Source organism: Thalassophryne amazonica, chromosome 17, assembly GCF_902500255.1.
Source record: "Thalassophryne amazonica chromosome 17, fThaAma1.1, whole genome shotgun sequence".
NCBI lineage: Eukaryota > Metazoa > Chordata > Actinopteri > Batrachoidiformes > Batrachoididae > Thalassophryne > Thalassophryne amazonica.
This window is the reverse complement of record NC_047119.1, coordinates 25,627,761-25,641,762: the sequence shown is the minus strand read 5'-3', so window position 1 is coordinate 25,641,762 and position 14,002 is coordinate 25,627,761. Positions and strand designations below refer to the sequence as shown.

Here is a 14,002-nt window from a genome sequence, read left to right as displayed (position 1 = left end):
GACTTAGTTGTGCTATACTAAAGAACACCCATACGTTCAGTTATATTGGCTTTGACATTTTTAAGCCCTGTGATGGACTGATGTACTGTCCAGGGTGTACCCCGCCTCTAGTCTGATGGCCAGGCTGGGATAGGCTCGTCCCCATGTTATCCTTAATTGGAATAAGCGGGTATAGAAAATAAATGAATATTTGTATTTTATACCATGATATAGGCATGTGTTTTCACTATTAAAGAGTATAATTGCAGAAATTTTAATGTAGAAAAGACCAAATTATTTAGTTATTTATTGTCATAAAAATGAAAAGTATACTAAAACTTTTGCATGACACTGTATTTTTCTGCAAATACATATTTTTTATTTTTTTGCTCCAGCTTGACCTTTTATTTCTTTTTGATAATCACAACAAATACCAATTTTGTCTTGTGACATTGAATAAAAAAAAACAGCTGCTCTGTGCATCTGGGCAGCCACTGAGGCTGCAGAGTAGATTTTTTTCCTTAAATTATATTTGCCTCAGTTGAATGTTTTTGTGTGAAATGAACTGATTTGGCCTTTAAACCCAGTGAAATGACCACTTACTGTCTTTCAGCAACAGGTTAGGAATTCACTATATTTCCACATCTATAAAAGGTAAATATGGCAGATTGCAAAGCATCAGAGCTAAATATCTGTTCCAGGTTTGCATATTTTTCAGATTTAAAGAAAAATCAAAATAAAACAGCAAATCCAAAATCTAAGAAGAGGGCACATTGTGACATTGTGACACCTAATGCACTATAGGCATTTTACTACGTGTGCATCCAATCAAACCAACCACTTGCAAAAACTACCTCCACAGTACCTTGGGTGGTGGAGCATCTTGGGTAATTTTTGAACTCATACATCTCCTTGTACCACATATTGCACATTATGAGATCAGCACCTGCGTTTGTCCAAGCAACAGGTATTAATTTCCATACTGGAGCCATTCCCAGCTTGATCCATTGTTTTTCCCCAATACATAGACTTTTTTTGGAGACTATTCCAACTCCTGATGAAGGCACAAACCAGAACATGCTACAGGAAAATTACTTGTTGTCATTAGAAAAAAATTAGGCTGCGGAGTCAAATGGCAAATTGACAACAAAAACTATGTGTCGAGGAGGAGTTTTGTGTGCAGAGATAAAGGTGTGGAATTTAACAAGGGCATTTCATGGGAAAAACACACGCATCCTTTTCTGCCACTCATGCACTTTATTCAGTCAGAGATAAACAGAACAAAACAGCACAGTGTGTGCTTTTTTGTTTGGACACATCCTCATCTGTTGTTTATTTGTCCGGAATCCCCCCCCAAGTCCACAACTTGACCAGCTTGTTCTTCCTCCTGCAGATGATGCTTGCACAGATTCCTTCACCCTGAACCAAGTGGCTCGGATGCACTGCTATCTGGACCTCATCTACCAGACCTGGCAGCCATCTGCCAAACCTCCTCCAGTGCCAATGGCGCCCCAAGTTGTTGAGCAGCATCATAAATCCATCACCTTGGAATGGTTTCCACCGATTTCTGGAAACTTTTATGACAGGTGAAATGAGCTAGGGATGGGGCGGTCTGTGGTGTCAACTTTTATTGTGTATATATATATATATATATATATATATATATATATATATATATATATATATACGAGGTCTGTTAGAAAAATATCGGACCTTTTTATTTTTTGCAAAAACCATATGGATTTGAATCACGTGTGATTGCATCAGCCAAGCTTGAACCTTCGTGGGCATGCGTGAGTTTTTTCATGCCTGTCGGTTGCGTCATTCACCTGTGAGCAGACTTTGTGTGAGCAGTGGTCCACCCCTCTTGTCGGATTTTTATTGTGAATAAATGTCTGAACGATTTGGAGCTTTGCTGCATCAATTTTTTTCCAGAAACTGTGAGAGACCTCCAGGTGGACACCATTCGGAAAATTCAGATGGCTTTCAGGGACGATTTTATGGGGATTACACAGATTAAGGGGATTACACAGATTAAGGAGTGCTCCAGCTGGTTTAAAGACCGCCCACAGCATCTGAGAGCGCGGCGCACTCCGAGCGCCGATCGACAGGCTGACACCCCGCTGAAACAACCAGATCATTTCCAACGTGAAGGCTTTGTTGATCCGGGACGTCGTCTGACTTCCACAAAAAAGGCAGAAGGCGTGGACATCAGCACTTTTTCGGCAAATTCCATTGTTACAGGAGTTATTTTCATGGAAAAACAAGCAGAAGGATGCGCCACCGTGCCGCTCATGGCGCAGGACAAAACCACCTCCGTGTTGGTCTCACAGGACGGCTTTGAGATGGATTTCAGACGGCTGTCGGTGGCTTTTTAGTCGTGTGACTATCCGAGAAATTGTGCATGAGCCGCATGGCGCAAAGCAACGCCGTGATGAAGCCTCACAAGACATGTTGGGGCATGTCCAGCTCATGCACAATTTCTCGGATAGTCACACGACTAAAAAGCCACCGACAGCCGTCTGAAATCCATCTCAAAGCCGTCCTGTGAGACCAACACGGAGGTGGTTTTGTCCTGCGCCATGAGCGGCACGGTGGCACATCCGTCCGCTTCTTTTTCCATGATAAAAACTCCTGTAACAATGGAATGTGCCGAAAAAGTACTGATGTCCACGCCTTATGCCTTTTTTGTGGAAGTCAGACGATGTCCCGGATCAACAAAGCCTTCACGTTGGAAATGATCTGGTTGTTTCAGCAGGGTCTGAGCCTGTCGATCGGCGCTCGGAGTGCACCGCGCTCTCAGACGCTGTGGGCGGTCTTTAAACCGGCTGGAGCACTCCTTAATCTGTGTAATCCCCATAAAATGGTCCCTGAAAGCCGTCTGAATTTTCCGAATGGTGTCCACCTGGAGGTCTCTCACAGTTTCTGGAAAAAATTGATGCAGCAAAGCTCCAAATCCTTCAGACATGTATTCGCAATAAAAATCCGACGAGAGGGGTGGACCACTGCTCACACAAAGCCTGCTTACTGGCGAATGACGCAACCGACAGGCGTGAAAAAACTCACGCATGTGCACAAAGGTTCAAGCTATATATATATATATATATATATAAACACACACCAGATTACTGTGTAATTTAATGTAACATCACACTGATGTTGATTAGGGCTGATTTATTCAACTCATGATTAGAGGTGCATCATCCCATTTTTATATGATTTTATTTATTTATTTATTTGGGATTGTAATTGTGTTGTCAGAGTGTTCCGTGATGCATATTACAAAATGAAAAGAATCAGCATGCTGGAACACTATTTATTTTGTTTAGTCTTCACAACCTAGTGCTCTTTATCATAAATCATTTGATATTTGTTTTTTGTAGCGCCAGAATTTGCTAGTAATGTGCACAACTGACAACTGTATATAGTGAATTTTTTGGGCTGTATCTAAGTTGGTTGCTCTGCCTGTTGATTTCCTAGAGAAGTGGGATCAGTGTGTGATAAATGCACTGAAGGGAGAGTTCTCCTGCAGTACGCCTCCAACTCCTCCTCCCCACGATCCTGTGCCCCTTCTGGACATTGGTCCCCACGAGAGGCTGAAGGTACAAAACTATTTGTTGAAGATGATGACCTGGGTGCTCATCATGACAAAGGCAATATTTAGCCTTAGTGTGGCAAAATTTGCAAAATTTCCTTCTGCATAAGCCAGAGCTGTCTTTCAAATATCTGTAAATCCATATTGGAATATCTGGATGGGCCTGTGCATGAGGAAGATGTTTGGTCTTAAAAAAAATATATCTGTTCTTCCATCTGTGTACCTCTGATTATTCAGTGGATCTGTCATATTGCACCTGTGGGATTTTAAGACAGCGGCTTTGCAAGTGTCTAATATGTGTAGCTTCAGGTGAAGGTGGTGCAGGGTGGGGTTTTTTTGGGGTGGGGGGAGTGACTTGGTTGCATGCACCTACTAGGGGCTATACAATAAAAATCTTTAGCCTGTTTCTGCATTCAAAAGCAATGTGGGAAGCTAAATACAGATGGAGTCATCATTTTTAATACACTGTCAATTCAATTTCAATTTATTTAATTTATATAGCACCAAATCATGACAAAGTTGCCTCTAGGGGCTTCACACAAGTAAGGTCTAACCTTACCAACCTCCAGAGCAAGCATACAGGCGACAGTGGTAAGGAAAAACTCCCTGTGATGATTTGAGGATGAAACCTCAAGCAGACCAGACTCAAAGGGGTGAGCCTCTGCTGGACTTTCATGCCTCGGCCATCTTTGTATTCCTCATAGAAGCTGTGTGATGACGTGCGCAATGTGAGTGTCCAATCGGAATTGGTTCACCATCACATGGTTTTCCAAAATTCAATCGTAGGGCAGATTTACCTCACGTGAAAAGCCAAAGATTGTTTTCAGGAGTGATATGTTACTAGTTGGCCCATTTGAATAGCCCCGTGGGTGCTCCAATGAGTACATACGATTGGTCTCCAATGCGCCCTGCACCATTACGCACAGTGATCAGTGAAAGCAGATGGAGAGCCTCTGATGACAACCTCACGTGTTCAAAGAGTGTGTAACTATCAGGATTGCTCCACTAGTTTGCATGTGAATGTTACTGGATAACTCTGTTGCTTTCTCGGCATAAAGCACTGTTTACTATATCAATGGAGCGAGGGGAAGGGCCGCTCCTCAGACTGTAAGGAGCCAAAGTGAGCCAAAGTGTGAATGAAAGCTGCTTTAGGAGCAGCACAGAACACTCCAAAACACAGTAGAAGTAGAAGTTTGTGATGTAACCTTTGTGTAATAGCAGACAGAAATTGCTTTGAGATGAAGACAAACAAAATGCATAGACCATTTTGTATATGTTGTTCAAAATGTGTATTTGTGTTTATTGTTTGAACCTTTTTGTTGTACAGTCTTTCACACAAGACCTCAAATTACCTTTATAAAGTGTCAAAACAGTTGTTTATTATAGTTTGCTGTGTGTTTTGAATAAATGTGTGTGGAAAATAATTTCCGCTTTACTTTTTCCTTTCTTATTCCTAATTGTAAACATTTATTACACTTATAAAACACAACAAAAGCACATATATTATGAAAGCACAGGTTGTCCTGAAAAAAAAGAGACATAAAACTTGATTGTGGGATGCAGGGAGAGCTGTTAACAACAATAATAAAACATTTATGCCAGGCGAGTGAACTGTCCAAAAAATGCCCTCGGACACCAGAGGGTTAAATTCTCTGATCTTTTGACTGGATGCTACTGAAACATGCTTGATCCAGGACTCCCTTTCAAGACCTCTTCTATGGTTTACTGTATTTGTATCTTATTTGAAAATATACAAATAATATCAGGTCAGGGCCAGCACTGATCGTGCTACTGGTAACACTGTAACCAAGTACAACCTGCTGCATGGATGGGTGGTCTGTTGGCATGAAAACCATCTCCTCAGCTAGCACTTACACTGGTAAGAAGGGTGGTGTGGCACCCTGTAGAACTGACCACAGACGTATTGTGATTTACATTCTGGCTCTAGGACTTGTGGACATGGACACAACTGACAATCCGAATGGACTGTGGGAGTTCTTCCACAACCAGGCCCTGAAAGTTGCTGAGGATTGTATTGAAATTGCCAGGGCCCATAGAAGGGGGTGTTTCATATCTCAGGGTACTCTAAATATCATTCAGAGCATTCATAGTAGATGGCTTGATAGAAATTCTAGGCTGCACAGGGAGCTAAGAAAGCGGGCTATGATGGCCCTGAGAGTGGACAAGGAGGCATTTGTGAGAGGAATCTTTGGTGACAAACCATCTGTGGTCTAGTGACCCCCGACCTCCTTCCAGAGGAAACAAAGTGCTTTCTTCCTCCAAACCTACACTTCATCTCACTGCAGTTATGGATGATTCAGTCTTGACAGATACTGTATTGTCACATTGGGCCAGCTACTTTGAGAAGTTGTATAAGGCTGATCCTCCTTCTGTAATGTTAGGCATCTCCAATGAAAGGGTTGTTGTAGCTGATTCTCCATTCAAATGTGATTCTCCATTCAATTGGTGAGATTGCAGAGGCCATGAAACAGCAGAGGGCATGGGAAGCTCCAGGGATCTTTGCATCAGAGGTGAGGTCTCCAGGTGGGAGGGCATGCTGTTCTCCTGGAATCACAAGCAATCTTTGTTCCAATCTGGGAGATGGTGTCATTCCTGCAGACTGGAGGAAAGGACTGGTTTTCCCAATCTGGAAAATAAAAGGTGATTGCATGGATTGCGACAACTATAAGGGTCTGACCTGCTTCTGTCTGACCTGAGGAAGGAGCTTGCAAGGATTATTTTTCATAGGATTCAGTTCCAACTACTTGCTGCTCAGCAACCAGAAAAGTCTGGGGTCCTCACCCAAGAAGTCAACCTTTGACTACATTCTGTCTCTGCAAGGACTCATAGAATGCAAGCATGAATATTGGCAAAGCTTCTTTGTGACCTATGTTAATATTCACAAAGCATTTGATTCAGTTGATTGAGCTGCTCTCTGGGACAATCTGAGAGTTCATGGGATCCCCCAGAAGTTGCTTGACATCATAGTCAGCTTATACATATATAATATGAGTGCTGTATGAAGCAGAGACAGAAACTGAGTTTTTCTCACTGAAAACTGGTGTTCATCAAAGTTCTGGCTCCAGCATTGTTCAATGCTTGCATGGACTGGGTGTAGGGTAGGGTTGTGGAAACCAGTGGCCAGGTTCATTAACCTTGCCTTCATGGACAGTGCTGTGATCTTTGCTTTGATCCATTTGCCTGAATGGATACTCTGATTGGAGCACTTGAGAAGCTGAATGAAGAATCAAAATCTCTGGGTTTGTGATTGTCCGAGAACAAGACCAGGTTCCAGGCTTCTAATGACTTCCTGGACTTGGCCATCAGAAGTGTATCTGTACTCGTAGAGACATTCACTTATCGTGGCAGTGACATTCATGTTTCTGGGGCCTCAGCCTTTGAGATTGAGGGATGCCTGAGAAGAACTTATGATGTCATGAAGTTGTTGGACAGAGTATTTGGTTTTGTCTATATCTTTGCAGCAGAACAAAGGTCCAAGTCTTGAAGGTCCTGGTGTTCCCAGTCTCACTGTATTGTTATGACACTGACCTAAGGCGAGGACTGAATGTCTTTGGTACTACGTCTCTTGAGTGGATCCTTGGGTACCACTGGAATTACTTTTTAAAGTAATTCTAAGATGAGGAGTATCATTTGCATTGTGAGGGAGCACCATCTTCACCATGCTGGCCATGTGCCGTGTTTCTCTTCGCATGATCCTGCATATAGGTGCCTGACTGTTGAGGACCCCAGCCTCTGGTGACACCCATGCTTCACCTGGCTGCGGCAGACAAACAATTACTTTCGGGAGGTAGGGATGGACCAGATGTCTGTCTGAATGGTTGCCATGCAGGACCCAAGGCAGTTCCATTTTGTGGTTAATGCGATGCAGTGAATGTTCCCACACCAGACTTGACTTGAACTGGAAATGCTGCCACCCAGCGGACATGCTAACACCTGGACATCAGTTCTATAAGAACAGTCCTCCAGCTGTTTATGATCATTGCTACTGGAAGTCCACATACTGTTGTGTGGGCCGCTGAAGAGGAGGTACTGCTGGCCCACCACCATCAGAGGGCGCCCTGCCTGGAGTGCGGGCTCCAGGCACCAGAGGGCGCTGCCGCCTTATGGGAGCAGCCTGGGTGACAGCTGTCACCCATCACCGGACACAGCTGTTCCACTCAGCACAGAGGTATATCAGGAGGACGGCGTCTCCACCTCAGTGCCGAGATATCGCCTTTAGACGAAGGTAACGTTCTCTGCATTTATATTCTGACTAAATAGCTAACAGATTTGTTAAACCTTTTCAGGACAGCTGAATTGCTTAGATAAGTACTCACCTGCCTGTCATACTGTAACTGGAGGTGGAGGCGGCTTCTCCCATCTCCGTTGCTGGGTGCTGTCGCATCCACGCCTGTGTTGTTGCTCTCTCCCGCCAGCAGTACCGGATCCGACGAGCGGAGGCAGTGGCCACCTGGGAATTCGGGACTTGGCGGTTCCAGTATTTCCAGGGTTCGGTGGCAGAGGAGATCTGGGTGGTTTCGGTTCAACTGAGACGGACGTCTCCTACCTTCGAGCCTGCCCACACGACACCAGCGGATTCGACCCCAAATTGTGATTGTTGTATTCATTGTGCTCGTTTCACAATAGTAAACCTTGTTATTCACCTTCCTCCATTGTCCGTTCATTGCGCCCCCTGTTGTGGGTCCGTGTTCCTACACTTTCACAACAGGATATCTCGGCCAGCGTCATGGACCCCGAGGGGCGTCAACCGGCTGTTGAACGGCCAATGGAAGACCAAGGCGCGTCGGCGGCTTCGGGAGGGGTAATCGGTGAGTTGCAGCGGATCCTCACCGCTTTCACCTCTCGGATCGATTTAATGACCGAGCAGCACGTTCTCCTAAACCGCAGGGTGGAGGCTCTCGCCGCACAAGTGGAGGCGCGCCCTTCGGGCAACGCTGCGGCTCTCCCTCCCGAGGACCCTGCGCGTGAAAGTGACGTTCCACTGGTCGTTCAACGGTCCCTTCCTCCGTCCCCAGAAGCATACATAAGCCCTCCAGAACCGTACGGAGGCTGTGTGGAGACGTGCGCGGATTTTCTGATGCAGTGTTCGCTCGTCTTCGCACAGCGTCCCGTGATGTACGCGACTGATGCTAGCAAAGTAGCTTATGTAATAAACCTGCTTCGCGGGGAGGCACGCGCTTGGGCTACAGCGCTCTGGGAGCAGAACTCACGGCTCCTTCATACATACGTTGGGTTTGTACGGGAGCTCAGAACGGTGTTCGACCATCCCAACAGAGGAGAGTCCGCTTCAACCGCGCTACTGTCAATGAGACAGGGGCGTCGGAGCGCAGCTGCCTATGCAGTCGCCTTCCGCATCGCGGCGGCGAGATCCGGCTGGAATAGCACTGCCCTCCGCGCTGCCTTTGTAAACGGACTGTCATTGGTCCTAAAAGAGCACCTGGTGGCGAAGGACGAACCGCGGGACTTAGACGGGCTCATCGATCTGGTCATACGACTCGACAACCGGTTAGAAGAACGCCGTCGGGAACGAGGCGAAGGGCGTGGCCAGGCACGCGTCGTCCCTCTCCCTTCTGGTGCCGATCGAGCTCCGCCTTCCCCACGCTCCACAGCCCCTGCGCTCCGTGGGGTCACAGCTCCCCCTACTGACGAAGCTAGGGACACGAGTAGGGCAACATTTAGGGCACCAGATGCACAGAGGAGATGGACCCACGGAGCGTGTCTTGTTTGTGGTTCCATAGAGCACCATGTGAGAGACTGCCCCGAGCGGCCAAACGCCAAACGCCCGCCCCTAGAGACTGGGCCAGGGGTGGGCCAAAACATTCACGTGGGACACACCCACATTGCTACACGACTCCCAGTCACGATCCTGTTTGAGGATTCAACCCTGAAGGCCCCAGCACTGGTGGACACGGGCTCTGAGGGGAATCTGCTTGACAGTAGATGGGCCAGGGAGATAGGGCTCCCTCTGGTGGCTCTTACCTCGCCTGTGCAGGTTCGGGCGCTAGATGGCTCCCTACTCCCACCAATCACGCATAAGACACCTCCAGTAACTCTGGTGGTGTCAGGTAACCACCGGGAGGTGATCGAGTTCTTTGTGACTCAGGCCACCTCCCGTGTGGTTTTGGGTTTTCCCTGGATGCTGAAGCACAATCCTCGGATCGATTGGCCGTCCGGGGTAGTGGTTCAGTGGAGCGAAACCTGCCATCGGGAGTGTCTAGGTTCCCCGGTTCCTCCCGGCTCCCAAGCTAAGGAGGAGGTCCGAGTCCCGCCCAATCTGAAGGCGGTGCCGGCGGAGTACCATGACCTCGCTGACGTGTTCAGCAAGGATCTGGCTCTCACGCTTCCTCCCCACCGTCCTTATGATTGTGCCATTGATTTGGTTCCAGGCTGTGAGTACCCGTCCAGTAGGCTGTACAACCTCTCACGGCCGGAGCGTGAATCAATGGAGACCTACATCCGGGACTCATTAGCTGCCGGGTTGATCCGGAATTCCACCTCTCCGATGGGTGCTGGTTTCTTTTTTGTGGGTAAAAAAGACGGCGGGCTTCGTCCATGCATTGATTACAGGGGGTTGAACGAAATCACGGTTCGCAACCGATACCCGTTGCCCTTGTTGGATTCGGTGTTCACCCCCTTGCATGGAGCCAAAATTTTCACCAAGCTGGATCTTAGGAATGCGTATCATTTGGTTCGGGTCCGGAAGGGAGACGAATGGAAGACGGCATTCAACACCCCCTTAGGTCATTTTGAGTACCTGGTCATGCCGTTCGGTCTCACTAATGCTCCCGCGACTTTCCAAGCGTTGGTAAACGATGTCTTGCGGGACTTCCTGCACCGGTTCGTCTTCGTATATCTAGACGATATACTCATCTTTTCCCCGGATCCTGAGACACATGTCCGGCATGTCCATCAGGTCCTGCAGCGGTTGTTGGAGAACCGCCTGTTTGTGAAGGGCGAGAAGTGTGAATTCCACCGCACTTCTTTGTCCTTCCTGGGGTTCATCATCTCCTCCAACTCCGTCGCCCCTGATCCGGCCAAGGTTGCGGCGGTGAGAGACTGGCCCCAACCAACAAGCCGTAGGAAGCTGCAACAGTTCCTCGGCTTTGCTAATTTCTACAGGAGGTTTATTAAGGGCTACAGTCAGGTAGTTAGCCCCCTGACAGCCCTGACCTCCCCAAAAGTCCCCTTCACCTGGTCGGATCGGTGCGAAGCCGCGTTCAAGGAGTTGAAACGGCGCTTCTCGTCTGCACCAGTTCTGGTGCAGCCCGATCCTAGCCGCCAGTTAGTGGTTGAAGTGGATGCCTCGGACTCAGGGATAGGAGCGGTGCTCTCCCAGAGCGGGAAGACCGATAAGGTCCTTCACCCGTGTGCCTATTTTTCCCGCAGGTTGACCCCCGCTGAACGGAACTATGACGTCGGCAATCGGGAACTCCTTGCTGTGAAAGAGGCCCTCGAAGAGTGGAGACATCTGTTGGAGGGAACAGCCGTGCCATTCACGGTTTTCACTGACCATCAGAACCTGGAGTACATCAGGACCGCCAAGCGGCTGAACCCCAGGCAAGCCCGCTGGTCACTGTTCTTTGGCCGTTTTGACTTCCGGATCACCTACCGTCCCGGGACCAAGAATCAAAGATCGGATGCATTGTCCCCGGTGCACGAAGACGAAGTCAAAACGGAACCGTCGGATCCCCCGGATCCCATCATCCCGGAGTCCGCTATCATGGCCGCCCTCACCTGGGACGTAGAGAAGACCGTCCGGGAGGCCCTGACCCGTGACCCGGACCCCGGAAACGGACCAAAGGACAGACTATACGTCCCACCAGAGGCTAGGGCTGCAGTCCTGGACTTCTGTCACGGTTCTAAACTCTCCTGTCACCCTGGGGTGCGAAGGACCGTGACAGTCGTCCGGCAACGCTTCTGGTGGGCATCCCTGGAGGCCGACGTCCGGGACTACGTCCAGGCCTGTACCACCTGCGCCAGGGGCAAGGCCGACCATAGAAAGACCTCAGGGCAGCTACAGCCACTGCCCGTGCCTCATCGCCCCTGGTCCCACATCGGCCTGGACTTTGTCACGGGTCTCCCGCCGTCCCAGGGACACACCGTCGTCTTCACGATAGTGGACCGTTTCTCCAAGGCGGCCCACTTCGTGGCCCTCCCGAAGCTCCCAACGGCCCAGGAGACAGCGGACCTCCTGGTCCACCACGTCGTCCGTCTGCATGGCATACCATCAGACATCGTCTCCGATCGCGGTCCCCAGTTCACCTCGCACGTCTGGAGGAGCTTCTGCCGGGAACTGGGGGCCACGGTCAGCCTCTCGTCTGGGTACCACCCCCAGACCAACGGGCAGGCAGAGCGGGCGAATCAGGAACTGGAGCAGACACTTCGCTGTGTGACAGCCGCGCACCCGACGGCCTGGAGTACCCACCTGGCCTGGATCGAGTACGCCCATAACAGCCAAGTGTCATCTGCCACCGGCCTCTCCCCGTTTGAGGTGTGCTTGGGGTATCAGCCCCCCTTGTTTCCGGTGGTTGAGGGAGAGGTCGGTGTGCCCTCGGTCCAGGCCCACCTACGGAAGTGCCGTCGGGTGTGGCGTGCCGCCCGCTCTGCCTTGTTGAAGGCCCGGACGAGGGCGAAGACACATGCAGACCGGCGGCGGGCCCCGGCCCCCAAGTATCGTCCTGGGCAGGAGGTCTGGTTGTCTACCAAGGACATTCCTCTGCAGGTAGACTCGCCGAAACTTCAGGAACGGTACATCGGACCTTACAAGATCCTCAAGGTCATCAACCCCGCCGCAGTGAGGCTCCAGCTTCCGGCCTCACTGCGGATCCATCCAGTTTTTCATGTTTCCCGGATCAAGCCCCTTCACACCTCACCCCTCTGCACCCCGGGTCCGGCGCCGCCTCCTGCCCGGATCATTGACGGGGAACCGGCTTGGACTGTACGCCGGCTCCTTGATGTCCGTCGGATGGGCCGGGGTTTTCAATACCTGGTGGACTGGGAGGGGTACGGTCCCGAGGAATGCTCCTGGGTGAAGAAGGGCTTCATCCTGGACCCGGCCCTCCTGGCCGACTTCTACCGTCGCCATCCGGACAAGCCCGGCCGTGCGCCAGGAGGCGCCCGTTGAGGGGGGGGTCCTGTTGTGTGGGCCGCTGAAGAGGAGGTACTGCTGGCCCACCACCATCAGAGGGCGCCCTGCCTGGAGTGCGGGCTCCAGGCACCAGAGGGCGCTGCCGCCTTATGGGAGCAGCCTGGGTGACAGCTGTCACCCATCACCGGACACAGCTGTTCCACTCAGCACAGAGGTATATCAGGAGGACGGCGTCTCCACCTCAGTGCCGAGATATCGCCTTTAGACGAAGGTAACGTTCTCTGCATTTATATTCTGACTAAATAGCTAACAGATTTGTTAAACCTTTTCAGGACAGCTGAATTGCTTAGATAAGTACTCACCTGCCTGTCATACTGTAACTGGAGGTGGAGGCGGCTTCTCCCCTCTCCGTTGCTGGGTGCTGTCGCATCCACGCCTGTGTTGTTGCTCTCTCCCGCCAGCAGTACCGGATCCGACGAGCGGAGGCAGTGGCCACCTGGGAATTCGGGACTTGGCGGTTCCAGTATTTCCAGGGTTCGGTGGCAGAGGAGATCTGGGTGGTTTCGGTTCGACTGAGACGGACGTCTCCTACCTTCGAGCCTGCCCACACGACACCAGCGGATTCGACCCCAAATTGTGATTGTTGTATTCATTGTGCTCGTTTCACAATAGTAAACCTTGTTATTCACCTTCCTCCATTGTCTGTTCATTGCACCCCCTGTTGTGGGTCCGTGTTCCTACACTTTCACAACACATACGTTCAGAAGGAGAAGCTTTTCATGACCTCTAGGCGTGAATATGAACATTAATGTCCCCAAAGGTATATATTTCTTACTTTTATGGCATAGAATTGCTGGGCAGTGGATATTTTACAAGGAAAGTAATGCATTATTCAAAAATTGTGAGAATCACTGGTTTTTTATTACAGTTATTGAACTGTGTCTACACAGTGGCTGTAGCCTGTGCACTGGAGGCACGTCTGGGCTTGTCTAACATGCTGTGTGTGTAAACCATGTTCTGTTTTTCCTCTTGGAAGGGGTCTCTGTTTGTGGCGGCCTCCTACTCCCCTTTCCCTGTTAACTCTACTTGGGCCGACCTGACACTGGATATCACAGCTGCTGTGTTTGTACATACGCCCAAGTGTTACTTCCTTCCAACAGAGGTTCTGCAAATGCAGTGACTCTGAACTACTGCAATGTTAAATATTGGTCTAAATATTACTATTGTGACATGATGGCTGTGTGTGTGTGTGTGTGTGTGTGTGTGTGTGTGTGTGTGTGTGTGTGTGTGTGTGTGTGTGTGTGTGTGTGTGTGTGTGT

At 49.5% G+C, this 14,002-nt stretch overlaps 1 protein-coding gene across 1 annotated transcript in view; it reads left to right on the top strand.

Annotated features, from left to right (window-relative positions):
- The window catches only part of pappaa (pregnancy-associated plasma protein A, pappalysin 1a), a 271,059-nt gene that overhangs the window by 77,320 nt on the left and 179,737 nt on the right, over nt 1-14,002 (top strand). The window contains exons 5-6 of the mRNA XM_034192054.1: nt 1,373-1,565; nt 3,460-3,581. Of these exons, the coding sequence (XP_034047945.1) occupies nt 1,373-1,565; nt 3,460-3,581 (315 nt within the window). The remainder of the gene's footprint in view (nt 1-1,372; nt 1,566-3,459; nt 3,582-14,002) is intronic.